Here is a 26,961-nt window from a genome sequence, read left to right on the forward strand (position 1 = left end):
GGAGGGAAAGAAGTTGAGTGGATTGCTTCAGAACATGTGCCCTCCAGCCCAAGACCAGCCTGGGCTCCTGAGACACTGGGGACGATCCTCCTTATATACCAGCGACATCCCTCTCCTCTCTGTCCTGTCATTTGCTCCTTTCTAGAGTGTTGTACCCCTGCCTTAGGTAAGTAAGCAAGCTCCTACTTGTAAGCTCACTCTGGGTCTTCCTGAAGCTTCCACCTCAGCCTCCTCCCGCCAAAGCCAAAGCTCAAAGTCTCCCTGGTTTGTTTTATCCGTTAGTGAAATGATAGATTCTGCTGCCCAAAGTCCAAAGCTCTCCTCTCTGGTTGGGGAGGAAATCAGCAATATGCTTTCAGCTCTGAGAGTGGTCATCTCCCAGAACATCTGCCAGTCAAAACTCCTGTTTCCTGGGAGCTGGTCAGTGCAAGCCTCTGGTCAAGGCTGCTCCTCAGGAACAGGAGATGGCTGCCCTCAGTCTAGCTGTAGCCACATGGCAAGGGGCAACACTTCAGAGTCTAGCCTGCTCCTTCCCTCTCTGCTCATTCTTTCCCAGGAAGACCCAGGCCCAACCCATAGTACTTTCCCAGGGTCAGGTTGCAAAAGGCAACCCCAAGGAAAACAGAACAGAGTACAGGCTTCCTCAAGCTTGAGTTGGACTCCCAACTCCCTACAAGCCCCCAAGGTGACCCAGCACATGTTTCTTGATCTTTCTGCGCTCCAGTTTTCCTCTGGTTCTAGCTTTGGATGATGGTATCTACAGACAGGACCCAAGACGTGCTGCTCCCAAATATGGCATGCGGACAACGCAGAAAACAGCAGAAGTCAGCCGTCCCTCCCCATTCTCCCGTACAGCAGGTCAGCGACCCTGGCAAGTTACTAGCTGACCTTCTCCCCTCCCCTCCCATTTGAAGCATTTCAAAACAGGCTTGGCGACACCCCCTGAAGTTTATCACCATCAGGCCATACCCCATTTGTCCAACTGTGCCTCTCTACAACCAGGAATGTCATCAGACCTAGCATAAACACACACCACACACTTAACCATTTCTTCACGTCTGCTACAGAAGACTCCCATATCTTATGAACTTTAGACTAAATAATTCTGTGTGCTTCTTATCTTGCTCATCTTTTCTCGGAGGGCCTCAGGCACGAAGCCAGGATCAGGGAAGGAAAAAAAAAATCTCTCCTCTAGCTCCTTGGGCCCATGAGGCAGGTCTCTCTCAGGACTGACCTCCTGATGGACTCTCACCACCAGCCATTTTCCACTAATTCCAGATAAATCTTCCAAAATGCCCTAGGCAGTACACCTCAGCTGGAGCTGCCTCCTCCCCCTCCCAAGTTCTCTTCTTCGTTCTAGCAGAACTACTGACTACCCCTAGATTTACTCTCTCCCTCTTTCATCTACTTAACCACAAAATCCAGAGAACCACACTCCTCTCCCTGAGTACACTCAACGGCCCTAGGATTGGAGCGCAAACTACAGTTCAGCCATGTAGCCTTAGATTCAGGTCACTTGGGCTTCTCACATGCAGGGCAGGGACAGCAGCCCCTCTGTTAATCTGATCCATTCTTCCAGGGGAGCCATCAACAGGACCCTCCCTCCATATTATTGCCCCACCCCAGTCCCCCCTTTCTCCTTCCCTCCTTCCCTCCTCCCTCTCTTCCTTCCTTCCCTCTTGTTCCCTTCTATTTTCTCTCTCCTTCCCCTCTCTTCTCCTCCCCTCTCCTTCCCTTCCTTTTCCTTTTCTTTTCTATCTATCAACAGGATCTCACTATGTATCCCAAGACGACCTCAAATTCGTAAGCTTCCTGCCTCAGCACGCAGAGTGCTGGAATTACCTGTGTGCATGGTTGGTCACATCTAGCTTCTTCAGAGTCTTTGACCCCTCTGGCCCCAAGTCCACAACTTTCTGTAGTTTCCACCAATCCTGAACTGCCACGTTATGACTCTTATCTCAGCTTTCCCAGGTCTCTGGCCACCCTTCCCCCACTGAACTAAAAGGTTTCAAAAAAAATACTTTCTAGGTTTTCAGCCGGGCTGGGATATAGACAAAGCACAGAGCGGCACTGCAGGGTCTTAGCTGCGGCTCGCAAAAAGCTTTACCCCATTGGGAAGTCATGTTAGTCACGTTTGGGGTTGACACAATTATGGTGTGTGGTTTATGCTCAATAAATGGCACCCTTCCCTGTCAGGGGGTCCATCCTGCTACCAGCTTTTACTGATCCCTGCTTCCATGAAGCACTAAGTATTGGCACATATAGAACCAGAGAGCGGGGCTGAAGCTCACTGCTGTGGGCAGTGGTAAGGCTTCACTAGGTACAGTGCTCTCTGGATGCTTGCGTCTCCCTTCCTTCCTTCCTTCCTTCCTTCCTTCCTTCCTTCCTTCCTTCCTTCCTCCCTCCCTCCCTCCCTCCCTTCCTTCCTTCCTTCCTTCCTTCTTTCCCCTTCCCCCCCCTCTCTCTTCTTTATTTTGTGACAGTCTGTCACTGTATAGACCTGACTGGCCTCACTATGTAGACCAGACTAGTCACAAGCTCATAGAGATCTACTGCCTCTGCTTCCTGAGTGTTGGGATTAAAGACATGTATCACCATGCCTAGCTAGTGTGTGCCATCTTGATCTGAGGGGAACAGGGGCTACTGCAGAATGACCGTCACCAGATGCAAGACTATGTTGGGCATGCGTGTATCCTCACACTCCCATAGCATGCTACCAGGGGTTGGAACGCCTGGGAGCAAACAGGCTTGGAGAAGCAGCGGCATCCAGCATCCTAGAACCAGTGAATGGTGATTTGGATGTGAGCCCAGATCTATCTGACTCCTGGGCTCCTGATGTCAGCCATCAACTCTGCCCTGATGGCCTTGGAACATCAGTGACAGTCCCTGGGTGGTCACTTCTTATTCTGGTCCAGCCTCCCTTCTGTGAGTCGTCAAAGGTGGCTGTATTGCCATCTGTCACCCTACCAGCCCATTCTGTAGCTTGTTGGTCAGTTCACTGGTCAGTCAAGATATTCTTTCTGTGGCCTGAAAAGGCTAGGGAAGGAAAAGTTGGGAGAAAGTTGGCCCCCAGTCCAGGGACCCACAACCAAAGCTTGGGTTGGAACCTTCTAGAAAACTACAGCACCAGTTGCCAAGAAATGCCAAGGCAAAATCTGAGAGCACCAAGGCACGATACCCTCTAAGGCATGGTCTAGCCAGTGCCTTACAGGAAGCAAGACTTAGGACCATGGGGATCTGGGTATTTTGTGGCTGGCAGTCAGTAAGATAAGAACAATGAGCCTGGTTTCCCGCCCACCCCCTGGTGACTGCATGGGATAAGGTGTTTGGTCAACTTCAAAAGCACTCACTGAAGCCAGGTTTGACGGACTTGGCCCCAAACTCAAACAGTTTGTTTGCAAGTCTGACCCCAGAACAACCTGTTCTTCTTCTGGAAAGCTCAGCTTACTCCCTCCCTTCTGACCGAGGAAGCCGCACAGATCCCACTGGAATGGAAGCGTCCTCACCCACCCCCAGCTCCTTGTCCCCCCCCACCATCCAGTCTCCATACTGCCTCTGCCTCAAACTCCTGCACTCTTCAGCCGTATTCCAGGGTTTATTCCCTCCCCCCACCATTTAACTTTGGTGTACCAGAAGAAACACCACACCCATCCCTTATCCACTACACACACACTGTGCCACCCACACATATACACAATGCCAGGCCATCAAAGGGACTACACAACACACAGACAATAAAGCAGGGGTTTTGACTGGGAATCCCTGGCCCAAGGCCTCCTCTCAATCTTGTCCCTTGAGGCAGATGGCATCCTCTGGACTTGCTCTGCCTGGAGGCTCCTTCAGGCCTGGGGGGACTTGTTTTGAAGCTAGCAAGCTGCTGGCTTGCTGAATGTTTTTAAATTCGTTGCCAGCATTTCTTATTTTTTTAAATCAGGAAATTTCTCCTCAAACTGCAGATTTTTGGTTGTTTTTTTTTTCCTGAAAGATCAGCTGATCTGTCACGCAGAGCCTCTGCAAGGACTCAGAGGTCCACGGTGCTGTGCCTGCTCAGAGAAGCTGGCTCTGCTGGAGCCTCAGTGGGGGTGGCCATGGACCATTTTCTGGACCCCTTTTCCCCTGCCTGTGGCTTTGCTGTCTTCCGTCTTCAGCAACACTGGGCTTGGGAGCTACCTGGACATGAAAGTGAAGAAACAGGCCAAAGGAGCCCAGAACTTATCAGATTCACTGTGGCAGGCACAGAGGGGGAGCTCTGCTGTTTCAAGAAGTGAGAGTAAAGATTTGGGAGAGGCGCTTGCCTTTCCACCCCCAGAAACCATGTGTCGGGAGGAGAAAACAGACTCTTGAAAGTTGTCCTCAGACCTTCACGAGTATACCATCAAGTGTGCTGTGGTATGTGTGCACACATATATACACACACTATATCTAGCTCCCAGGACTAAGGGCACAGTGTCTGAGCCTGGGAAGGGTGGCATCTACGTGGTGGACAGTGGTTGAGTCATCCTGGTCCCAAGTTCAAGGCCCCCAAGAGCCTCAGGCTTCATCTACCCATTCCTATAGAATGTGATCCTCTAGCCCCAATAGACTCTTGCTGTTCCCCAAATTAATCAGATGCTGCCCCCCCCGGCCTTTATATATGCCATACCCTTGATTGACAGGCTTCCCCCAGCCTATTGCATCTCATCTCTCAACCCCAACCTAGCTGAAGAGCAAGCTTGCTGAGTTGAGCTTACCCGAATGAGACAGCTGACAAGACTGGAGCCTGGGCTAGAGGTGGGGGTAGCCACGGTGACATAGGGTGACTGTGGGGCCTGAAGCCTCCAGTTCCAGTGTGGCCCAGCCCAGCACTGCAAAGGAGAAAGTCAAAGACAGAAAATGGGGAGGGAGTCTACAGACAGGAATTGGGTTTGGTTGTCATTTTTGGGAAATTCCTTCTGGAAGGACCCTTGGGTGGCCTGTCAGCATGGAAAGGATCTTGTCAGGACTGGGGTGGGGGTGGGAGGAGGGGTAGACATTCTGGTGGTTTCCGAGTTGGGTCAGGGACCCTGTGCTGGGACTTTCTGTTCCCAGTTCTGGGCCCTGACTAGCCCATCTAAACCCATAATGACCTTTAGACACTAGAGAGCTTGGGGAGGGGGGTTCTGAATCCACGGGGAAGCAGGGCAGTGTCCTTAGATCTAAACAAGAAGCCATTGGCCCTGGGCCATGCTTCCTCTCCCTTCACACGGAGCTCATCAGCCTCTCAGCGCTTGAGCTGACCTCCCAAGTGATCTACTCAATCATTCTTACATCACAGCCGGAGTCTGAGTGCCTGGGTCAGGCTCAGCTGCTACACACAAACCGGGCAGAGCCTTGGGAGCCTTGGGCGTGTTTCTGAAGAAGACAAAGGGAAGCCCCTGAGAGCTTAGACTCCAGAGGGCTCATGGGTGTCGCCGGCTCTACCTCTGACCCCATGTGTGACCTGAGGCAGGCCATTGGCTCCGCCCGGCCTTGTTTTCCTCATTTGTAAACTGGGCAGAAGTCTGACTTGGACTCACAAAGCTGAGACACACGAGTAGGGCTGTGGTGAGCATTCCCAGGTCACAGATAGCTGAAGCAAGGCCATTTGTCTCCTCACCTCCTCTATTGCCCCAGTGGCCTTGAAGCTAGTGAGTATGACAACTCTCGTATGAGTCTTTGTGTCAGAGCCCTTGTTGGCTGGCGTTGGCTTAATTATCTGAGATAGCTCCCAGCGACCTCTTCCCTTAATTTGGTGGCTCACTGAGCCCACAAAAATGCTGAGTCCATTTGCCCTTCTAGAATGGGCATTCTCTTCAGGCCTTGCTAGTACTCCCTAACCCTAATCCCGCTCTCCACCCGCTCTGGGGGAAGACTACTCTTCCCAGCTGCTGACCAACTGTTTGTGCCTATTTCAAACTCTGACTTCTTCTTTTTAGTATTATTTTTAAAGTAAAATCTTTTTTATTGTAACGGGATTACAAATAAAAACATCATACACTTAGATTAAAACGGTCATTCAGATGCTTGCCCAGTCCCAAACTGTAGAGCTCAGTGGACTTCTACACAGTTTGAAGGAAGCCATAGCTTCGTTCAGGGTTCTACACTTTCAGTATCAGTTACTTTTTAAATGCACTTATCCACCACAAAAAGAAAAAAATAAAACAGTTGACGTTAGAAAAACAATTAGTTTTATATCCTCTTCTATGTGGCGATATTTCAGGTGGATCTCCCTCTCTCTTTCTCTGGTGTTCTTTTCTTTCTTCATCTTTTCTGTGATTCTGGACATTGAACTTAGGGCCTTGCTTATGCTAGGCACACGCTCTACCACTGACACGGCTCACCAGCTGACCTTGAACTTTCAACCTTCCTGACTCCGCCTCTGGGTAGCTAGGATGACAGGCCTATACCACAGACACTGAAAGTGTTGGCGTTTCTGTTCTTGTGGCTCCTGTTTCTGACCTCATAGATGGACATGGCAGAGCTGGGACCCAGGACATAATGTTCACTCACGGAGCCATCCTGTCGTCCCAGGGATGGAGTGAATCAAGCTTCACGCCCCAATCTTCCCACCCCCTCGGGTGGGTTCCTTCCCTAACATCCCAGAGCAATTGCTAGGCCTTAGCTACAGCCCATGAGGGTGCAACACCATTATCATGGCTCTCCCATGCTTCAATCCCCCACACTGATGTTAAGGCCCGGTCAGTCCCTGTGAGAAGCCTCTGCTCTGCTACCCCCACCCAGAGCAAGCTTCTACACACACCAGGGACCCAGGGACTGTCCCTGCCACCTACTGTGAACACAGAAACAGTCCCTGAAGGGGACAGGCAGACTGGGCACTGACTGGCTACATGGCACCCTCTGTTAAGGTCAAATTCAGCTCACCACCTGGCACTCCCTAGACCAGTCATGGGAGAAATAACACACATGCCCCCACGTTTGCTCCCCAGCCAGTGACACCCGGAAAATCATTTGCTTTGTGAGGAGCCAGTGGAGTAGTATACAACACAGACTGGAATTCATCAGTATGGGGTAAAGAAGGGGAAAACCCCAGGCAAGTGATGGAGGAGAGAGTCTTAATGTTAGGAAGATCGGTGTTCTGACCTCTGCTCTGCTGCTTAGTTGCTGGGTGATCTTGGGACAGTCACTTGCCCTCTCTGAGTGTCTACTTCCTCACCCATTAAAACAGAAGGGAGACTTCTTTGAGGTCTCACACCATCCATGGACAGAGCTGGATTTGAACGTGAGGCTGATGGTTCTCCCATATCTGCCCTGGGAAGACCTCATTTGCACACGGACAGCCAGAGAGAGCAAGCAACAGCTGCCACACACACCCAGAGCAAGGAAAGATGGACTGGTGTGTGTGTGTGTGTGTGTGTGTGTGTGTGTGTTGTTCAGCAGGGATAACAGAGGCTTCCTTCTAGCTTGGAGGGAGGACCCCAGGTACGCTTCATTTGGAGGTGTAGGGAGTGTCAAATTTCCCAAGGAAATGCTGTGTGTGGGTAGGGACTCTCTGAGCAAGGGGTTAATGCCAGAGAATGGCTTCCCTGGATCTCACCGTGGAAACAGTGTGAGGATAATAGTTTCCTGGCTACACAGACAGGAGAACTCTGCCTGCTGCCTAAGGGTACGTGTAAGTTGGCATGTTATCTCTGTGGGAGATGCATATGTCTGTCCCTATGGGAACAGCTGGCCCTGGACTCTTTGAAGACTGTCGCCTGCTCCCTTCATCCCTCTGCCCGCTATACTAAGCCTGGCCATAGCCCAGATGGACGCTGAGGAAGCACAGTTGGAGACGACGTCTGTTGACTCAGTGGGAGGACTTGGGGCAACTTCCTGTTATATATGCGTCAGGGATCAGTTAGAGGACCACAGCCTAGCCTTTATGGGGAGGAGAGGCAGGTGTAAAATTGAGGGTGCTAGTTTTTCCCATGCCTCCAATCCCCCCATTCATACTGAGAATGGGAATGGGATTTTTTTTTTTTTGTCAATGGCCCATAAATTCATTGAAACCATCCCACTCTGTCAGGTTTGGTGGTACCCACCTGTGATCCTTGCACACTGCAGGCAGAGGCCAGAGGATGACATGTTGGAGATGAGCCTGGGCTACAACCAAAATCCCGTGTCACCAAAACCACAACTAGCCCCACCTCCTCAAACCTGACCTCCTCCTCCTCTCTCCCATGAGGCTTCCTGAGAGGAAGCATCCATCCCCACCCTTCCTGGTGTGCTGGGGTCCCCAAGCTGTGTCCGTCACACTGCAGAGTCTGTTTGGCCTGAAGCCTTCCTTGTGGCCGCCTGGGAGCACTGGCCTTGCCTGAATGGGTGTGAGTTCGGCAGTGCAGCGGACAGGCAGAAGCAGGGAGCCCAAGGATCCAGCCCAGCCACCTTGTTGTAAAGATCCTTCCTTCCACCGCTGTCACAGGTGGTCTGTCTCTCTGCTCTGGCTGCTCGGTGCTTTCCTTACACCATTCCAAGCCTGGTTTGTAGAAGATTCTGGATGTTTGCCTGCAGCCTCCTCTTACTCCACTGCCATCTACCCACAGGTGAGCGTACCTAGGCCTCTCTCTGAGTCTCCTGTGCTCTGTGCGGCTCCTGTGGATTGTGCCTAAAGTCCGTCAGTCCCTGTGGACAGATGGCTTTCTGCTCTTCTGCCTCACACTCACAGTCTCCTTTTCTGTCCCTCTGGGTCTTCATGGTCACCTTCCTTTAGGGCCACCCTCTCTGTCAATGCCTGAGTTCTGCTGACACCTGTTGGTCACATGCTCTCTCCCCACGGCCTTTCTCTGCTCCTTCTCGGTGGTTCCCTACCTTGCCCATTCATGTCTACATTGCCTCTATTTTACTGGGGGATCAGATGTTGGTGACTGGGCAGGACTCAGGTCTAGAGCTCACCAAAGTGGTTTGGCTGGGCTCCCTGCCTCCAGCTTTCCTTCCTGCCCATCTCGTTCACTCTTAGACCCTCCCTGTGTTCCACAGACTGGTGGGTGACTGTGCATAACTGAGGTGCTGTATCTCACCCTTTGATGTGGCTCTTTCCCAACTCCCCTCCCTCCCTTCACCTGCACTTACCTATTCTGGGCCCCATGGCTGGGGGAATGCAGAGAGTTGAGGCTTCTCCTTCCACCTGGAGCTCAGCATAGAGGAAATGAGCTTGTTAGCGGTCCCCTGGAGACAGCTTCTGAGAGCATCAACACAGGACTTTCCCTCACTAGGCTATTTTCTTTGGCCTCACTGGACAGCCACTGCCCTCAAGGCAGAGGTGGTAGGAACCCTGCTCAATGGGAGCCCTTCTTGAGGGCTCCAGGCACTTGCTCCTTTGTCTGGTTCCTAGACCCGACCCTTGTAGTGTCTTCTTCTCCAGCTCCATGAGTCTGATCTCCAGCCCAGACAGCCCAGGGCCAGAGTTGTAAAGGAGGCGGGTTTGTTTAGGTCCAACCCCCATGCTGGTGGGAAGCTGCCTCCGCCCTGAGGCTTTTCTGGGTTACTTCCTAGCTCTTGCTCTTTGGATAGTTTCCTTGGTTAATGGCAGAAGCCAGAGTGAGAAGCCGTTGATGGTTCTTCTTAAGTTCAGGGCCATTCAGGAGACAAATATTCTAGAACATCCAGTCTCTTTGCTGCAGCCTGTGGGGCTGCCGTCTCCCTGCTGTGAGCTCTGAAGCAAGCCCTTGCTTTCCTTTACTACACTCCTGTCCCCTGTCCCCCACTCATCCCTCACTAACGGCTGCCCCTTCCCATCTGTCCTGAGGATTCAGATTAACAAACAACTTCTCCCCCAAAACATCACGGGCCCCCAACACTCCATCAAGCAGTGATCTAGGTGGAGGGAGGAAGGAAGTGAGGGAAAAAGGAAGCAAGACAAAAGGGTAAATGTGAAATTCTTAGAAATGTCTGGACAGAGGCCTTGCAGACAACTGGAAGAATGGTCCCATCCCAGTGCTGGCTCCAGCCAAGGGATGAGGAGTCACCGGCAAGTCCCTGTACCTCTCTGAGTGCCAGTAACCTTATCCATCAGAGACAGAAATTCTCCATCGCAGTGCTGACGTGAATTGTGAAGCAATAAATGCACAAAGTAGCCAACCTTGAGGGTCAGAGGCTAAGCTGGAGGGAGTGGCAGGAGGTGAGGCTTTCACCAGGCTGGGGAGAAATTACTGGGTTTGCATAGCAGAGCCTGCACATGAGGCTCCCTAGGGTCCCTTTTATCCAGCAGGCTGGGGGTCCCCCACTTCACAGATGAATCAGAGTCTCAGTCACTTGCTACAGAGCACCCCACGAGTTGGGGCAGCATGGCCCTCTGATGCTAGAATCAGGTCCCCCCCCCACCCCGCCCCCTTCAACCCAGGCTGTCTTCTCAGGGGAAGAGTCTGCCCAGATTCGAGATACAGAAATCAGCCCAAGGCCGTCTCCAGAAGAGGACCTTTGCAGACAGTGGGGATGTGGGTTAAAGTCTAGCTTCCTCTGGGATGATAGAGGAACTTCCTTTAGCCCACTTGGCCATAGAGAGCAGGGACACATGAAATACAGACCTGCCTGGCACTTAGCAGCACTCAACCGGACGCCTAACACCTTTTGAATGTGAAGGTATCGTTGAAGGACAAACCGTGCGAGCAGGTGACAGTGGAGGAAGGCCCAGCAGTCATCTTGGACTGTTAGAAAGAACGGATTCCAGTCCTGCTTGGGAAGCCACATTGGATCTGGGCTCTCAGTCTTTCAGTCCATAGTCAAGGGGGGAACCCCGACCCCCAGATTTCAAGTCATAGGTACATAGTTTCAAGAAGGAAGGTCCCTTTAGACTTCTAAAAGCTCTCTTATCAGCTTAGCTTCAGAGGTTCATTATGCGGAACCAGAATATTCCTGAATTCAGGTGTGTTTAGCTAGAGCAAAGGTCAGGGACCTACACCAGCTTACGAAACTTGAGATAACAGGCCTTCAAACCAGCTCCCGAATTAACAGTTCAGTAGGGTCCATCTACAGCAGTTCTAAGGCTCATGACACTGCCTTGCTCCCTAGCTTAGTGTACTTGGGAACACTGGTGTTTGCTGCAATCTGTGCTTTTGCACAGCCCCACTGGGTGTGTGGATCCCAACACCATCTGCAGCATCCCATTGCTTGCGAAACTTGATGCTGTTTTTAGTGTCTCCTGCTGCTGGCATGGTTTGCAAAACTCTGCAGCTCCCAGTGTCCTCGATGTTCTCACAGACCCGTGGTTCATACCAAGCTTGATGCCGTTGTAAACCCTAAGCTGTTGGCAGAAACTGAGCCCTTCTCTCTGAGTAGCCCACGTAGAGACGGGTCTTTCTGTAAACTCGACACAACAGGAGACTTCATCTGTGGAGCCATCTGCTTTGGGACAGGTGAGAAGGATGCAGGGAACGAGATTACAGAGCTATGTTCTGGTCCCAGCTCTGTCGCAACCCTGCTGCGGGATACTGGGCAGATTCTCTGCTCCTCGGGACCCAGTCTTACCATCTGGTAAGTAGTTATGGCCTCAACCCCCCCAACCTCCAGGAAGGTGCTGATAGCCACTGTGACCTAGCTTAGAGGATAAGGAAGGCAATGGATAGTTTAGAGGCACCTTCCCCCCAAAACCGTCCAAACTGCGCCCTCAGCACCTCCCTTCTCACTTCCCTCTAGACTTCCAGTCAGGGCGGATATCTATAAATGAACTCTAGGCTAGCTGGGTGTGAATGGGGGTCTTCAGTGAGCCCAGCCTAGGCTTTCCCAGCCTCAGATGCTGCCTTGTGCCCAGATCCCGGTGATATAGATCCGCTTCACCTGTGGCTCATTAGCTCCATCCAGGGAAGGCAATATTACGCTTGTTTCTCCTAAGGGGGCAGTCATGCATGACCTGCCGGTCAGAGAGGTCACTTTCTCAGAGCGGTGAGCAGAGGAGCGGCTGTCTACCTCGCTCCTGCTTAGAGTCAGGGCCTCCCCTTTTCTGGTCCTCTCCATTCCCAGCACACCATGGTCTGCAGGCCAGCTGGATGAAAGGGGCCCTGGGAGGGGCTGTGCTGTGAACTCCCACCCTTGGCTCAGCCCAGCCTCTGGCACTTCCAACCTGCTGAGCCACTGGTGCTTGCTGAGGCTGCTGAACTCACCTGAACACTGCTCTCCACCTCCTAGACTATGGGGGTGTCACAGCAGCCTTCCCCTGGGTCCCACTGCCTCCATGCTGGGCTAGAAACCGCAACCTCCTCTAGAAGTGTCAGGCCCGTTTCCCAGAGAGCAGGAGTTTAATCACCTGATACTTTTAAGGCACTGGATGCTCCCATCTTGACCCAGCAAGAATTCTTTGAGGGTCAGTGTCCTCCTCTGCAATAAAAAAGATAAGGAACCTCCTGGCAGAACCGCACAGAATATTGTCATTGTGCCCATCTCCCTGGAGAGCGGGCAGCTTCTCTCCAGGCAGGATTCTCCCTCCAGAGAGGCCTTCTCTGGGTGACTTGGAGCCTGCTGATTGCCCTCTCTGATCCTGCGTGCCCTTGTCTGTGAAATGCCTCCCGAGAGCTGTCAAGGCTGGGATGAGCTGATGGATGGATTAGTGCTCGCTATGTTCTGAGAGCGGAGCAGACGCAGGCTCATTATTAATATGGCAGCCATGAGGACGGTGATGACTGGTGATTCTGGAGGCAGAGGAAGGGGAGGAAGTCAATCACTGCAGGTGCTTGCTCATCAGGTCAGCCCGACCTGACTGATGGCCCAGGGGCAACAAATCACCAGGAAGGAAGCCCCCAACCTCCCAGCTCAAGGGCAAACTGGAAGCGTAGTAGACTGGCTGGGGTGGTCAGTGTTAACAGCTGGGGCTCTGTGGGTGCTTTAGGGGGTCCAACTGGGTAACGGGTAGCCTGGACCCCAAGTTTTTACTCTGCCAACTCTATGCTGGCATTAGTCAGGTCCCGCCTCTGCCTGGTTGTCAGTCTCCTTGTTATAAAATGGGGAGATGGCCTGGAAGGGGTCCCATTCTTCTCTGACTTTGGAAGGATGACGTAAATTGATGTGTTCGAAAAGAGTCAAGTATGGGGTTACAGTTATTAGTAATTTGTGTCCCTGGGGAGACGGCGCTGGTGGGGACACAAGGTGGGAGCGAGGGTGCAGAGAGAGTGGGGTAGAGAGAGGGAACCAGAGTAGGCCAGGAAGAAAGAGTTGGGAGGAAAAGCCTGGCTCCCCCAAAGAGGTTTTGCAACATTGCCCCCTGGAGGCAGCGAGGAAGTCTGCACCCTGACCTTTCCTCCCAGATTCCAGTAACAGAAGTGGCCTTTGGAGGGATCAGCATCAGAGATAAACAAAGAGGCTTTGCTTGTGTGAGTTCTGACATCTCCACTTGCCAGCTGCTTTACTTCACTTTTATAGCGGCGAAATAAGCATAAGATTTACCACTGCATTCTTTAAAAATTTTAAATTTTCATCTTTTTTGAGACAGTCTCATTTTGTATCCCTGGCTGGCCTGGAACTTACGTCCAGTCTCCCGTATCCACCTCCGGAGGGATGGGAGTACAGGTGTGAACTACCATACCCAGCTTGCCCTGCTTCCTCCTTCCCACCTTATTGTTTATTTGAATCAGGGTCTCCTGTAGCCCAGGCTGGCCTTGGGCTCACTATGTAGCTAAGAACAAACTCCTGATTCTGTCCCTTAACTGGGGTTACAGGTGCATACCACCGTGATGGTCTTATCTGGCCCATTTTTTGTAGGTGAACAGCTTGGTGGCACTGATTACGTGGGCTGTGTGTGGAACTAACTGGTGGCTACAATCGCGTTCCTCTCTAAAAGCAAGCGGGTCTAGAGACCCATGGCCAGGGTGCTACGGCATTCCTTACTGAGCTCTTAGAGGTTATGACAGCTGCTGGGAAGTAAACCACCAGCTTCATCCAGGAAGATGATTCACTTCCTCCCTGGTGGCCTGTGAGCCTGTGAGTCTCAGGCTGGAAAGCAAAAAGACTAGCGACCCACAGCTGCCGTGACTTCTGGGCCGCTCACTCAGAGGGCTTGGGTCACAGCAATTCCGGAAGGGCTGGCCTGGCATGGGGGCCAAGGCTGGGCTGGGCAGGGTACCTGTTTGCTGCTGCCAATCTTACGGGGCGAGGGAGGACGGAACCTGGGTCACCGTCCTTGTCTTCGTCACGGCTGTTCATGCAGAGTTTTGTCAGCTTGCCTCTGGAGATGGCCTTATTCCCATCACCCTGGCACACGTGCCCCATTCAGGTCACACGAGGTCGCTTTAGGTTCTAGAACACACGTCTAAAGTGTTCTAGGTAAGGCTGACCTTAGGAAAATGCTGTTCTCACTTCACTACTTAGGGGGAGCAGACCCTTACATGGGAAGAAACCAGGTCTCAGGTCTTTCAGTGGCCTCCCCAAGGTAAGGGCAGGAGATTCCCCCAGAAAGCAGGATTTATGGGAGTGTTTGGAATGAGAGCTGGGCCCAGAACTACTGTGGAGTAGTGGGCCTCAGAATCCTGCCTTTGGATAGGGGATTCCTCTCTCTCTCTCTCTCTCTCTCTCTCTCTCTCTCTCTCTCTCTCTCTCTCTCTTTCTCTCTCTCTCTCTCCCCCCCTCTGTGTGGGGAGTGTTGGGGCGCACAACCTGGGGTTTAGGTCTCTACCTTCTCCCGTGTTATGGAGATGGTGTCTCTTGCACATGCCAGGACACCTGGCTGGAGAGCTTCCAGGAATCCCCTGTCTCCGCCTCCCCTGTCACCCAGGAGTGCTGGGATGGCAGGTGTGCCCTATTGTGCCAAGCTTTACATGGGCTCAAGAGTGTCTTACCCAGGGCATTCTCCACACCTTCCCCAGGATCCTCAAGACCCCAACTTCCCTGTGCCCAGCTTCCTCCATGGAGCAAAGCTTGCTCTTTGACACAACACCCAATGCTTATCCTCCAAGGCATAAGCTCTTTCCTAGCCTCACTGATTCTCCGTGCACCCCGTCTCCATGCTTGAGCGGCCCCATGTACCCCGTCTTCACACCTGAGCTGTTCCGTGCACCCCAAGTCTCCACGCCTTAGCCTGAACAGCTCCTCTGATCAAACGCCCTTCCCCAATTCTTCTTGGTGCACCCACGCTCCCAGATGACTAATGTTTCTTGAACTTCTAGAAGAACAAGGGCACACGGTCAGGCTCACCCACTCTTGGACCTTGGTTCAGGAGCACCCAGCAGTCTGGCACCATCACAATGCCTCCTCTTCCCCATCTAAGACCTTAGGCTAAGGATGGAGGTACCCTGGAGTAACATCACAGGGCGGCACAACCCTAAAGAAAAGCAGGTGGGGATCCCAGCTTTTTCAGCACAAAGCCCGAGGGGGGAGGAGCATACGTATGTGTGTGTGTGTGTGTGTGTGTGTGTGTGTGTGTGTAGTTTGCATGTATGTGCATGTGTGTTTTCTCCCCGTGGCAGTTGTGTGAGGGCTGCGCAGATGGCTGTTCAGCTATCTCCTTTGCAAAGTATTTATTCACGCAAAGTATCCTCACTAAATTTCCACAGCAACCATTGTCTGATCACCCTCATTTACAGAAAGGTAAACAAAGGCAGAGAGGAGTGTAGCCATTTGCTCAGGATGCAGGGCTGCTTGGTGGTGTTCAGATTCCAACCCGGGTGCATTTAACTTGGGAGACAAACGGACTTCTGCTCTGGCCACACTGCCTCTTGCAGGACATGAGGATGACGAGGACAGCCACACGGGAGGCCCTGCCGAGGGTGCTGAGTTTGATCCTGCCCCACAGAACGCTGTGGACCTCCTGCCTGTGGCTGCAAAGGAACCCAGGCTCTCCCGAGATGTATTTTTAACTCCCTTCTTCCTTGTCACCTTCCTTTTCCAGCCTGTCATGTCTGTCAGAACCTCACACCTCTAAGGGGGTGGAGGTGATGAGGAGGAGCAGTGGGAGCGAGAAAGAGAGAGACGGCACAGAGTGTCACCATTCTCAAGTTTTTCCAGCACAGAGTGGTGTCCAGTCAGCGCACAGGGAGCTGGCCAGCTGGTCTCTGTTTGGGCTGAGGGATTCTCTCTCTCTCTCTCTCTCTCTCCTCTCTCTCTCTCTCTCTCTCTCTCTCTCCCCCCCCTCTCTCTCCCCCCCTCTATCTCTCTCCCCCCCCTCTCTCTCCCCCTCCCTCCCTCCCTCCCTCCCTCCTTCTCTCCCTTCTTCATTTGTGTGTGTGTGTGTGTGTGTGTGTGTGTGTGTGTGCATTCATATGGAAGAAAAACTCGGGGGATTTGGTTCTTTTCCTTCACCACATACGTTCCAGGGATTGAACTCAGGTCGCAGGCTCAGCAGCAGGTGCTTACAGGCTGTGGTCCAGCAAGTCTGACAATGGCTGGATAACAACAGAAGGTCCAAGAATCCAGTAGTCGTTCAGCCCATGAGGCTGGATGTCTTAGCTGGTCTTCAGTGCACACCAGAGTCCTGAATAAATGGGTTCTAATGCCAGTAAAGGAATGGACTTGTGAGCCAGGGCAAGAGCAAGCGGGCAAAGAGAGCAAGCCTCCTCCTTCCCTGCCCTTTATATATAGGCTGCCAGCAGAAGTGTGGCCCAGATTAGAGGTAGGTCTTCCCACTACAAAATGTCTGGATTAAAGGTGCATCTTCCCACCTCAGAGATCCGAATTAGAAGTGGGTCTTCCCACTTCAAAGGATTTAATTAAGAAGAAAAAAAAATCTCTCACAGGTGTGTCCAGTCATTTGGGTTCTGGTTAATTCCAGATGCAGTCAAGCTGCCAACCAAGCATAACCATCACACCAACCAAGCAAAGACAAAGCTCAGAGAGGACATTTATGAAGCAGAAGCGGAGGAATCCGCTGACCCTTGACCATGAGCTTTCTATCAATCGCTCAGGTTGAAGTCTTTTGATATAGCAACTAGGGTGTCCTTAGATACTTCTGATCCCTGCACAGCTTCTTCACTACTGAACCTCACGCTGAGGTCACCAGCGGCCTCTTTGCTGAATCCCACAGGCACATACAGTCCCAGCTTTCTAGTCCCCCCCTCCCCGAGTAGTGTTTTGTTTACTGGTTGGTTGGTGGTTAAGGGCCTTTATTGAAGCTCAAGCGCTGGCCTTGAACTTGTTATGTAGGCAGGCCGATTTTGAACTCTTAAATCCTCTTGAGTCAGCCTGCTGGGTGCTGGGATTACAAATGTGTGCGCCCCCGTGGTTGGCTCTATCCGGATTTTGCAATGTCCATTGACACTCACCTTGGCACAGCTGTCCGCTGACCCTCGACTTGGCTGGCACCTTCTCCGCTCACGGCGCCCTCCCCTCTGTCTGTGTCGCCCTCTCTGGAAAGTGTTTCTCATTGGTGTTTATAGATGTTTCTTGCCTGTCTCAGCCTCAGGGTTATGACCTGCATCTCAGGGCTCTCTCTTGAGCCATGGTATCCCCCAGGCTCAGCAAATGCCATTATCCCAAGCTTAACTCATCCTCTTTTTCTGAACCCTCCATTTCATCTTTGCTGCCTGCTGCCCCCTACCATGTGCTCCATCTCACTCAGTGTCGATTCTGTCTGTCTTTCCATCCAACCCCAAACACATCATATTAAAGTCTTCCACGAGCAGCTCCCCATTTCTTCACGCCGTCTCTAATCCTTGATGGTTAAAGGGCACAGATATTCTCGATGGATTGAACTCTAACAACAACGCACTATTGGCCCATCAGAAGGACCCTGGCAGGCTTGGCTACTTCACCTTTCTGACCTTCCTTACCTGTAAAACAAGGTGTCATAATCAGCTTCCCATCGCTGTAACTTAAGTACCAAGAACTTAAGAAGGGAAACATTCATTTCGGCTCACGGCTTCAGTGGCTTTGGTGCACGGTCATCTGGCTCACCACTGTGGGCCTGTGGGAAAGCAGGGTGTCACGGGAGGAAGGATGTGGCAGGACAAAGCTGCTCACTTCACTGTATCCAAGAGACGTGGGCCAGTGATCTGGGGATGAGATATCCCCGTCTAAGGCATGCTAAATGCACCCAGTGGCCTTCTTCCTCTGACCCAGTATCACCTCCTAAATACCTATTCAGCCACAAGAGTGCCAACGGATTAACCTGTTGACAAGGTTGGCACCCTCGTGATCCACTGAATTCTCAGACGTGCGACCAACAGAGGCACAAGCCTGCAGTGCGTCAGCCTTTTTGTGGAACATGCTACATAACATTATCTCTGTGTCTCTCTTGCTGTGTACAAACGTGTTTATCTGGGTGTGTGCATGCGCGTGTGTGAATATACACATACACATGGAGCACATATGCATGCACACGCTCAGAGGACAGAGGTTGATGTTGAGTGTCTTCTTTGGTCACCTCTACTTTATTATTGTTAGTTTTTCTTTTCTTTTTTATTTATATATTATATATTGAGTTCTACATTTTTCTCTGCTCCCCTCCCTGCCTTTCCCCTCCCTAGTTTTTCTTTTTTCAGATGAGGCCTTTCACTGAGACTGGAGTCCTGAATTTGGCCAATGAACTGCGGGAATCCACCCGTGACTGTGCCCTCCCTCATATCAATGCTGGGGTTACAGACAAGCTCTGCTGTGCTCAGTTCTTGCATGGGTGCTAGGGACCCAAACTCAGGCCCTCATGTTTGCACGGTAAGTACTTTACCAATGAAGCTGTCTTCCTAGTCCCAGATATCATATTATACAGGAAAAATAATTCTGTGCATATTTAATTGAGTATGTGATACTAGGGAACAGTTGCTGGCGCAAGCAACCGCTGCCTGAGACCAGCTGTGTGCCTGCCCCAACTATTCACCATCATGCATCCTGCCAGTCTTCCTGCCTCGATCCTCTCCTGCTCTAACCCACTCTCCTTGCCACAAAAGCCACGAGCTTTGGTACCTGTAGCTGGCCAGGTTAGTGTTGCTAAGGATGGGACTGGCTCCATCTTAGTTAGGGTTTCTATTGCTGAGACGAAACACCATGATCAAAAGCAAGTTGGAGAGGGAAGGGTTTATTTGTCTTACCCTTCTGCGTTGCTGCTCATCACCAAAAGAAGTCAGGACAGGAACTCATGCAGGGCAGGAGCCTGGAGGCAGGAGCTGATGCAGAGGTTGTGGAAGGATGCTGCTTACTGGCTTGCTCCTCGTGACTTGCTCAGCCTGCTTTCTTATAGAACCCAGGACCACCAGCCCAGGGATGGCCTTATCCACAATGGGCTGGGCCCTCTCCATTGATCACTGTTGAGAAAATGCCTTGCAGCTGAATCTCATGGAGGTATTTCCTCAACTGAGGCTCCTTCCTCTCTGATGACTCTAGCTTGTGTCAAGTTGACACGCAAAACCAACCGGTGCAGATTCCCAACATCTCCACACTGAGTTCTCCTGAGTTTGGAATTAGAGACTCTTCTCTCTTTGGCTTCTTGGCCACTTTACCTCATCCTTTCAGATTTTCCCCCAGCCCTCAACAGCATCACAGCCAGTCAAGTGTGGCAGTACAGGCCTCTAACCTCAGCACTGGGGAGGTTGTGGCACAAGGATCCAGAGATCAAGGCCAGCCCAAGGTACGGTAGTTCTAGGCAAGCCTGAGCTATATATAGACATGAGAGAGAGAGAGAGAGAGAGAGAGAGAGAGAGAGAGAGAGAGAGAGAGAGAGAGAGAGAGAGAGAGAGAGAGAGAGAGACGGAGGGAGGGAGGGAGGGAGGGAGGAAGAAGAACTGGCCAAAGTAAGCCACAAGAATAGCTCTACTTTCTTAAGCTAGACCCCACTTCTTATTCAATGCCATCTCTCAAAAGGAACTAATCCATTGATTAGGTTAAGGTCATAAGAATCTAGTTACTTCCCCAAACTCCATCAGTTGGCAACCAGGTTCACAGCACATGAGGCTAATGTTGAAAGTTTCATATTAGACCAGGGGTTGGTCTTCCAGGTTGAGTCTTTAAAAGGCTGATCTACCTCGAACTGCAGAAGTGTTTACTGCAGTTTAATGGTTTGCACAAACAGCTTTCAGAGTTTCCATACTTGCGTGGAGCCATTAGTGAATAACTCAAAAAGTTTCAAACAAGCTCTGATGTTTGTTGTTACGGTTGCGGGCAGTCACTTTCTAGAAACATGAGAGCAGTTTTATTCTTTGAAGGAATAGAACAAATCCTATTTCAACTCATAATGTTATAATGGTATTTAGAATTAACTATGAGCAAACTCTTCCAGATCTTGACATCTTGACCAAGCTCCTATGTTGAAACTCCAGCACCTTCCCTATCCCTCCCATTGCCAAACTCAGTTACCCACTATGACCTGCATCCGGATAGCTGGGGGAAGACAGTTTCTAAGGAGAAAACAGCCTTGTCTGGACAAACAACTCCAGAAAGGAAAAACGGTAGACTGGCACACAGCTCCCTGAAGCTGCATTGACTTCCCATTCTGCAAGGCTCCTATATAAACCCTGAGTGTATTTCCTGGCTTTTGGCAGACATCCCTCTTCCACTGTGTCTGCTCCTCACTGTTTGAAATAAACAGCACAGTCTGCTGAGGCCAGTCTCTAGACTAGTCTGCCTTCTGTCTCTTTAAGCTGCTTCAGAAATCTAGTAACTCTAAGTCTTAGACTGTTGGCTTTTTACAACGAAATTGGTGCCAATGCTTTTTTTTCTATCTTATGAAAAACAGAATAAAATAAGAAAGATTTTAAAATGAAATCTAAAGCTTTGTTTGTTTCCTACTTACTGGAGTTTTGTCAACTGCTACTTCCTTGTGGGTTCTTCTAGCTCATGCTACTTTCCTGGTTTCAGGGACGCATTCCAAAAAACCTCCGGGCATGCCCGTGCTGCCAAATGGTGGCTTTCCACTGCTGACTAGGGATCCCTGTTGTAGTGGCTGAGAAACAAGAAACAAAGCAAGAGAATAATCAGTCTGGTAAATCTGCAGAATTATTTTTAAGTGCAATTAGAACTCTCCTGAAATAAGCTCAGTATTTACCTTTGTGATACCAAAACAAAGATCCACATGCACAAAGTTATATCTAACCCAAAAGTGTTCACGAAAGAGTGAGTAGCAATGGACAGAATAAGGTGACGTGTGTGGTGTATGCCAGTGCACAGGTGTGTTTGCCTATGCCTGTGCCTGTAGAGGATCCATGCCCTTCTCTGGTCTATACAGGTACCAGGTATGCATGCAGTACACATACATATATGCAGATGAAGCTCTAATGTGCATAAGATAAAAATAAATGTCTTTTAAAATAAATAGTTTTTTTTAATATGGCATAGGAGAAAAAGTCTAAATCAATAGAGCACAGGCTTAATACAAGCAGAGAAGAAAAGAATAAACAATATTCTAATCATACAAGGAAATGGAATGACCAACAGAACTACAGGAATCGGCAAATCCCTCTCAACAATAATGTAAAATGCAAATAATCTTAATGCCAAGGTTGGAAAATGTAGACCGGGAGACTGGATTAAGAAGAAAAGGACTGTGCATTATCTAGAAGAAATACCTCTCACTAGCAAAGGCTCAAAGACAGAAAGAGAGGATAGACACCAAGAAAACAAACAAATGTGGTTTTCCACAAGAGGGCCAGAAACACACATTGGAGCAAAGATGGGCTGCCCAACCAATGGTGGTGGGAAAACTTGGTGTTTACCATAAAAGAATGACACTAGATCCCTACCTCTCACCTTATACAAAACTCAACTCTAAACGAAGCAAAGATCTCAATGGAAGGTTTGAGATCCTGAACCCATTGAAAGAAAACACAGGGGAAAGCTCCGAGGTGCAGGAATAAGCAAAGACTTTCTAGAAGGATTCTAATACCCAGAAGTAATAACAAGAACTGGCAAGTGAGACTGCATGAAATAACACAGAAAAGGAGACTGTTAATAGAGCAAAGATGTTACAGAATGGGAGAGATAGTCTGCCTGCTGTTCTAGAAATTATTTTAAAAAATCAAATATCCCAACCAAATAAGTCAATAAAAAATGAACAAACACATTGAACAGACAGTTCTCAAAGTAGTAATACCCACGGAAATATATTCAATGTCCTTAGCCATCAGGAAAAAGCAAATCAAAATGGCATTGAGAGCCCATCTCACCTGTCAGGAAGCCAGCAAGATGGCAGATCGTGTAAAAGTGCTTACCTTACAAGCCTGACCACTCATGTTCAATTCCTGAATTCTGTGGGAGAAGGAGAGGGTCAACTCCAACACACACACACACACACACACTCATACACACACACTCATACACACACTCACACACACGCTCACACACACACTCACACATACTCACTCACACACAGGCTTACACACACACACACACACACACACTCATATACACACACTTACACACACACACACATACACTCACACACAGAGATAACAAATTACAATTAGAAGCAAATCAAACAACAGAAAGTACTGGTAAAGACACAGGGAAAGAAACACCTGTACACTGCTTGGAGGAATAAAAATTCGTGAAGCCAGCCGGGCGGTGGTGGCACACGCCTTTAATCCCAGCACTCGGGAGGCAGAGGCAGGCGGATCTCTGTGAGTTCGAGGCCAGCCTGGTCTACAAGAGCTAGTTCCAGGACAGGCTCCAAAAAAGCTGCAGAGAAACCCTGTCACGAAAAACCAAAAAAAGAAAAAAAAATCCGTGAAGCCAATGAGGTAATTAGTAAGGAGGTTCCTGAAAAAAAAAAACTAAAAATAGAGCCATCATAAAGTCTACTTCTGGCGCATACCCAAAATAATCTAAATCCACACTCCACAGAGACGACCCTGCGCCCACGCTTATTGAAGCACTGATGTAAAAGCCAAAAACTGGGCATGAGCAGCCAAAAGATGCCCATGAGCAGATGAGAAAATGGGGCATACATACACCAAAGTTTTATTGAGCAATAAATCATGAATGAAATCACACCATAGGGAATGATGAAGCTTGTATGGTGGTGCACGCCTTTATAAACTCAGCACTTGCAAGGGGGGAGGGGGCAGAGGCAGGCAGATCTCTGAGTTCAAGGCCAGCCTGATCTGCAAAGTGAGTTCCAGTACAGCCAGGGTGGTTATGCAGAGAAACCCAGTACCAAAACTACAGCTAATAGCAATAAATTTAAATATCTATGCATATTTAAATGACTTAAAAGTAAGAAGAGGACTGGTTGGGTGAAGGAAGAGGACTCAGTGAGGAGGCTGACTGGGAACAAAAATGTTGGTGGAGGCTGCTGGTTCCCTTCCTGGCCACCCAGTCCAAAAATAATTACTCATGAATATTAATTAAATCACTGCTTGGCCAATCACTTGAGCATATTGCTAGCTAGCACTTACATCTTAAATTAACCCATTTCTATTCATCTGTGCATCACCACAAAGTCATGGCTTACTGGGCAAAGTTCTGGTGTCTGTCTCCTTCAGCAGCTACATGGCGTCTCTCTGACTCCGCCTACTCTCTCCTCCTCTATCTGCTTGGAATTCCTACCTTTCCCTATTCTGCGCTGCAATAGGTCCGAAGCAGATGCTTTATTAACCAATGGTATTCTCAGCATGCAGAGGGGGCCCCCACATCACAAAAGGAAGAACTAGCTCACGTTTTCACATGTTCTCTTCCATGTAGAGCCAGATTTTACCCCATCCGTATCTGTCATGGAAGCAGAGAAGGGACAGTTTGAGGAAGGAGTGTAACTAATGAGAAGAGACAGAACAAAGGGTCACAGGGATGACCATGAGCAAAGAATAATGACGCACGTGTGTGAAATTTCACAATGGAACTCATTACTTTGTAAGATAACTAAAAAGAACTAATAAAAACTTAGAATTTTTTTAAAAGGTTCCAAGCCTTGGTCCAAACCCTGACTCTGGCACTCTGCCCTCCTGTGAGCTTGCACACATTCCTCCACTCCTCCAGTTCTGCTGTCCATCTTTAGGGGCTTGGGCCATGAGACATCCATCCTCAACGCCATCCTTCAGCCTGAGACTTTAAAAGAATGGGACAGACAGTCTTGACGTTTTCCCTGGTGGCTGCGAAATTAAGATGGGAAATTAAGAACAGCACTGTTTTGGGCGATGGATTCTGGATCCCGCGAGACTTGTTAATGATGTCACTTCCATTATCAGCAAACCCCAGAGCCACCACTCCTGCTGTCCCCCATCTCCCAGCTCTAGGGTCCCAAAGGGGAGCCATCTTGAAGAGTCCCAGCAGGCCTGACTCCAGGGAGGGGATGAGGGTTTAATGAGTCACGGCTCAGCTCCTCTCCAGCTCTTTCCACCAAGCCCAGGTGTGACAACTGCACAGAAAATCACTGGGTAGACCAGATTTGGCAGGTGAGTTGGCCATAGGATGGAGAACCCAGAGACAGGCAAGGGCTGAGGTGGAGGAGAAAGTCAAGGACACTGGGAACGTGTAGGGTCATAGTGCAGTCTGGAGACACTCACTTAATTGTGTGGCTATCCCGGTCTCAGGAGGCACATCAGCTGTGCACCCAGTCTGCATGACCCTGGGTCAGACACTGTGACAAGCCCGTCAGAGATGCATGTATGTAGGTGTGTCTGGGAGGGGGGACTTGGCAGGAGGCGAAGCCCATGACTGTAGAGAGCTTAATGAGTCACGTTGGAGGGACTTGAGGTCAGAGAGGCAAAGGGGAAACCAGGTCTAAGTCAGAAGCCTCTGTGCTTCATGCACACCTCCTTTTCCATGGCAACAGTGTAATCAGAGCCTGCGAGAACATGTGTGGACTTTCGGGTTGTGGTGAAATGCAGTGACCCCGTGACTGATCAATCAAGCTTGCAGCTGGGGCTTTAAAACAGAGCCTGGCTTGCGGGGTGGGGGCTGGCTCTGTCAGTAAAATGTTTACAGTACAACCGTGAGGACCTGAGTTCAGATCCCCAGCACCCCATTAAAACAGGGCATGGTAGCACCCAGCTATAACCCCAGCGCCAGGGGAAGGGAAGGACAGAGGCCAGTCAGTGCAGCTGAATCAGCAAGCTCCAGATTTGGTGAGAGACCCTTCCTCAGAAAAGCAAGGAGAGGGGCTGAAGACAGCACTCCACGTTGGCCTCTGGCCTCCACAAGTGCTTGTACATTGCACACACACACACACACACACACACATACACACACAAACAAAACACACTAATTAGTGGAATTCTTAACATACATCTTCAGGGGCTTGGGCCATGGGATAGCCACCTCTAAACCTCTTTTCAGCCAGATGCACAGAGGACCTCAAAAATGTTTATTGAACTGGAGGAGGTCTTCTCTAAATGCTCATTTTACAGATGTGGAGACTGAGCTCAGAGCCCCAAAGACAGCAATTGAGGTAGAAGGCTGACCCAGCAGCATCCAGGACTCTTGGTTACCAGGCGGGTTCAGATCTTTTTGGCTGGATGGCTAAAGAAACAACCTCTCTGGGTGTGGCCTTGGATGAGGGTCTGACCTCTCCTAACCCTGGATTCCTTCATTTTCTGGGGAAGCATAAGCACGCCCCAGCAGGACTGTGTGGTAGGGATGCTGTCTGTGGAGTGTGGCATCAGCCTGGGTATTTGGATGATTGCTTCCTCTTTTCCTCTCTCTGGCTCACTAATGGCCTCTTAGAGAATTCCAGCAGGGAAAACCCTACCAGAGAGATGGCCTCTTCATAGCTTTAGTAGCCTGAAGCACCCAAAATACCTTTGGAATGTGTAATTCAGAATAAAATTACTCTGAGCTACAGAATAACGGTAGAAAGGAATCTAATGTTATTACACTATGCCGATGCTTTCTAAAACATAGTAGCAAATGTCAAATTCTTCCGGCAACCTTTTCAGGGCTCCCAGACCTTGTGAGCTCCAGCACGCTCCACTGGAACAGCAGCTTAGGGGAGCAAATACTTCCAGTGCTTTTGGGGTGAGCACAAAAGCCTCAGCGTGTTAGACTGCTGGTGGTCCAGGTCCAAAGGGTGGCTAGACTCACTGCAGGCTTATCCCTGGCCCGAGGGGGAGGGGCAGCTGATCCCTGAGACTGGCTGCTAGTTTATTCCTGATACCGACAGTCCAATTCCCCTGTGATCTTGGGACAATCACAGTCCATTTCCGAGCCCCATTCTGCGTCCCCTTCCGTATAACGAAAGGGTCGGGTTAAACCAATCCCGTTGATTTCATTACTAATGGCTTCTTCCTCACTGCTTCATGATCACCATCAAAATGAGACAAGCTGAAGGAGCCACATGATGGCTCCTGCCTGCAGTAACAGCTCCTGGGAAGAGCCGGGGTGCCTTGGTCAGAAGAAACACCTAGGCTCCATTACCACCCCGAAAGTGCTCCCAGCTGGGGCAGCCAGAGTCACTGGTGATGAAGGGATACGCAGGGACTTTGTGAGCCCCTGAGCCAAACAGAATCGGGGAAAGCTTCTTGGAGGAGGTGACATCTGAGACAGTGTCATAGAAGTACGGAGTACGGGACGAGAGGAAGTGCTTGTGGGTGGCCAAAGTATCGAGCAGGGAACATTTGGCGGTCCAGACCTGCCTCTGCAAGGCGCTTGCTGGTTTCTCCGTTTCCTCGACACCGACCTCTCCCACTATTTAGTAGATGGAGCAGAGGGGCCGGGGAAGAGGATGCAGTTGGATTCAACAGTTTTTGAGCGTCTGTCCTTTGAGACCCAACGTAAGCCAAGACTGTGACGACTTCTCTGCCTTTTCAAGGCATCCGGGGAAATGCGGTTTGCATCTCTTCGGCATTAGGGAACCAGGTGGCAGGCACCTGCAGGCTGGGTCTAGGTCACTGTGAGTTAATTCTCTGCTGTTTTGCTTTCCTGCTCAGACTATGGAGGTGACACTTTCAAAGGGTCAGAAAAACATGTCACCATGCTTCCTTGTTAGTGGAGACGCTAAGTGGCTTCATTTCACACTTGAAGAGACTGACAGGCGTCCTCTGAGAATGATGTTCCACCACTGTTGGCCGGAGGAGCAGAGAAAGGAAGGAACTCTATGCCTCCTCTCCTGACACCTGGGCTTCCAGACTCCGTGAGCCGAGAAGTCAAAACATAGGGTCAATGGGGAGAAGTCCAGGCTCAGTCCTAGCTGTG

General features: G+C 50.3%; 1 protein-coding gene across 2 annotated transcripts in view; it reads right to left on the minus strand.

The window, feature by feature from the left end:
* Positions 1-9,088, minus strand: part of Slco2b1 (solute carrier organic anion transporter family member 2B1) — a 43,748-nt gene extending 34,660 nt beyond the window's left edge. Inside the window, exon 1 of one of the 2 annotated variants that reach the window (XM_038313768.2) lies at positions 9,067-9,088. In XM_038313768.2, coding sequence (XP_038169696.1) covers positions 9,067-9,082 — 16 coding nt within the window. In that variant the 5' untranslated portion in view covers positions 9,083-9,088. Of the gene's footprint in view, positions 1-1,842; positions 1,970-9,066 lie in introns of those variants that run through there. The other variant, XM_038313769.2, reaches the window with a different exon arrangement.
* Positions 9,089-26,961: the final 17,873 nt, after the last annotated feature.

This window comes from Arvicola amphibius, chromosome 12 (genome assembly GCF_903992535.2).
Source record: "Arvicola amphibius chromosome 12, mArvAmp1.2, whole genome shotgun sequence".
Taxonomy (NCBI): domain Eukaryota; kingdom Metazoa; phylum Chordata; class Mammalia; order Rodentia; family Cricetidae; genus Arvicola; species Arvicola amphibius.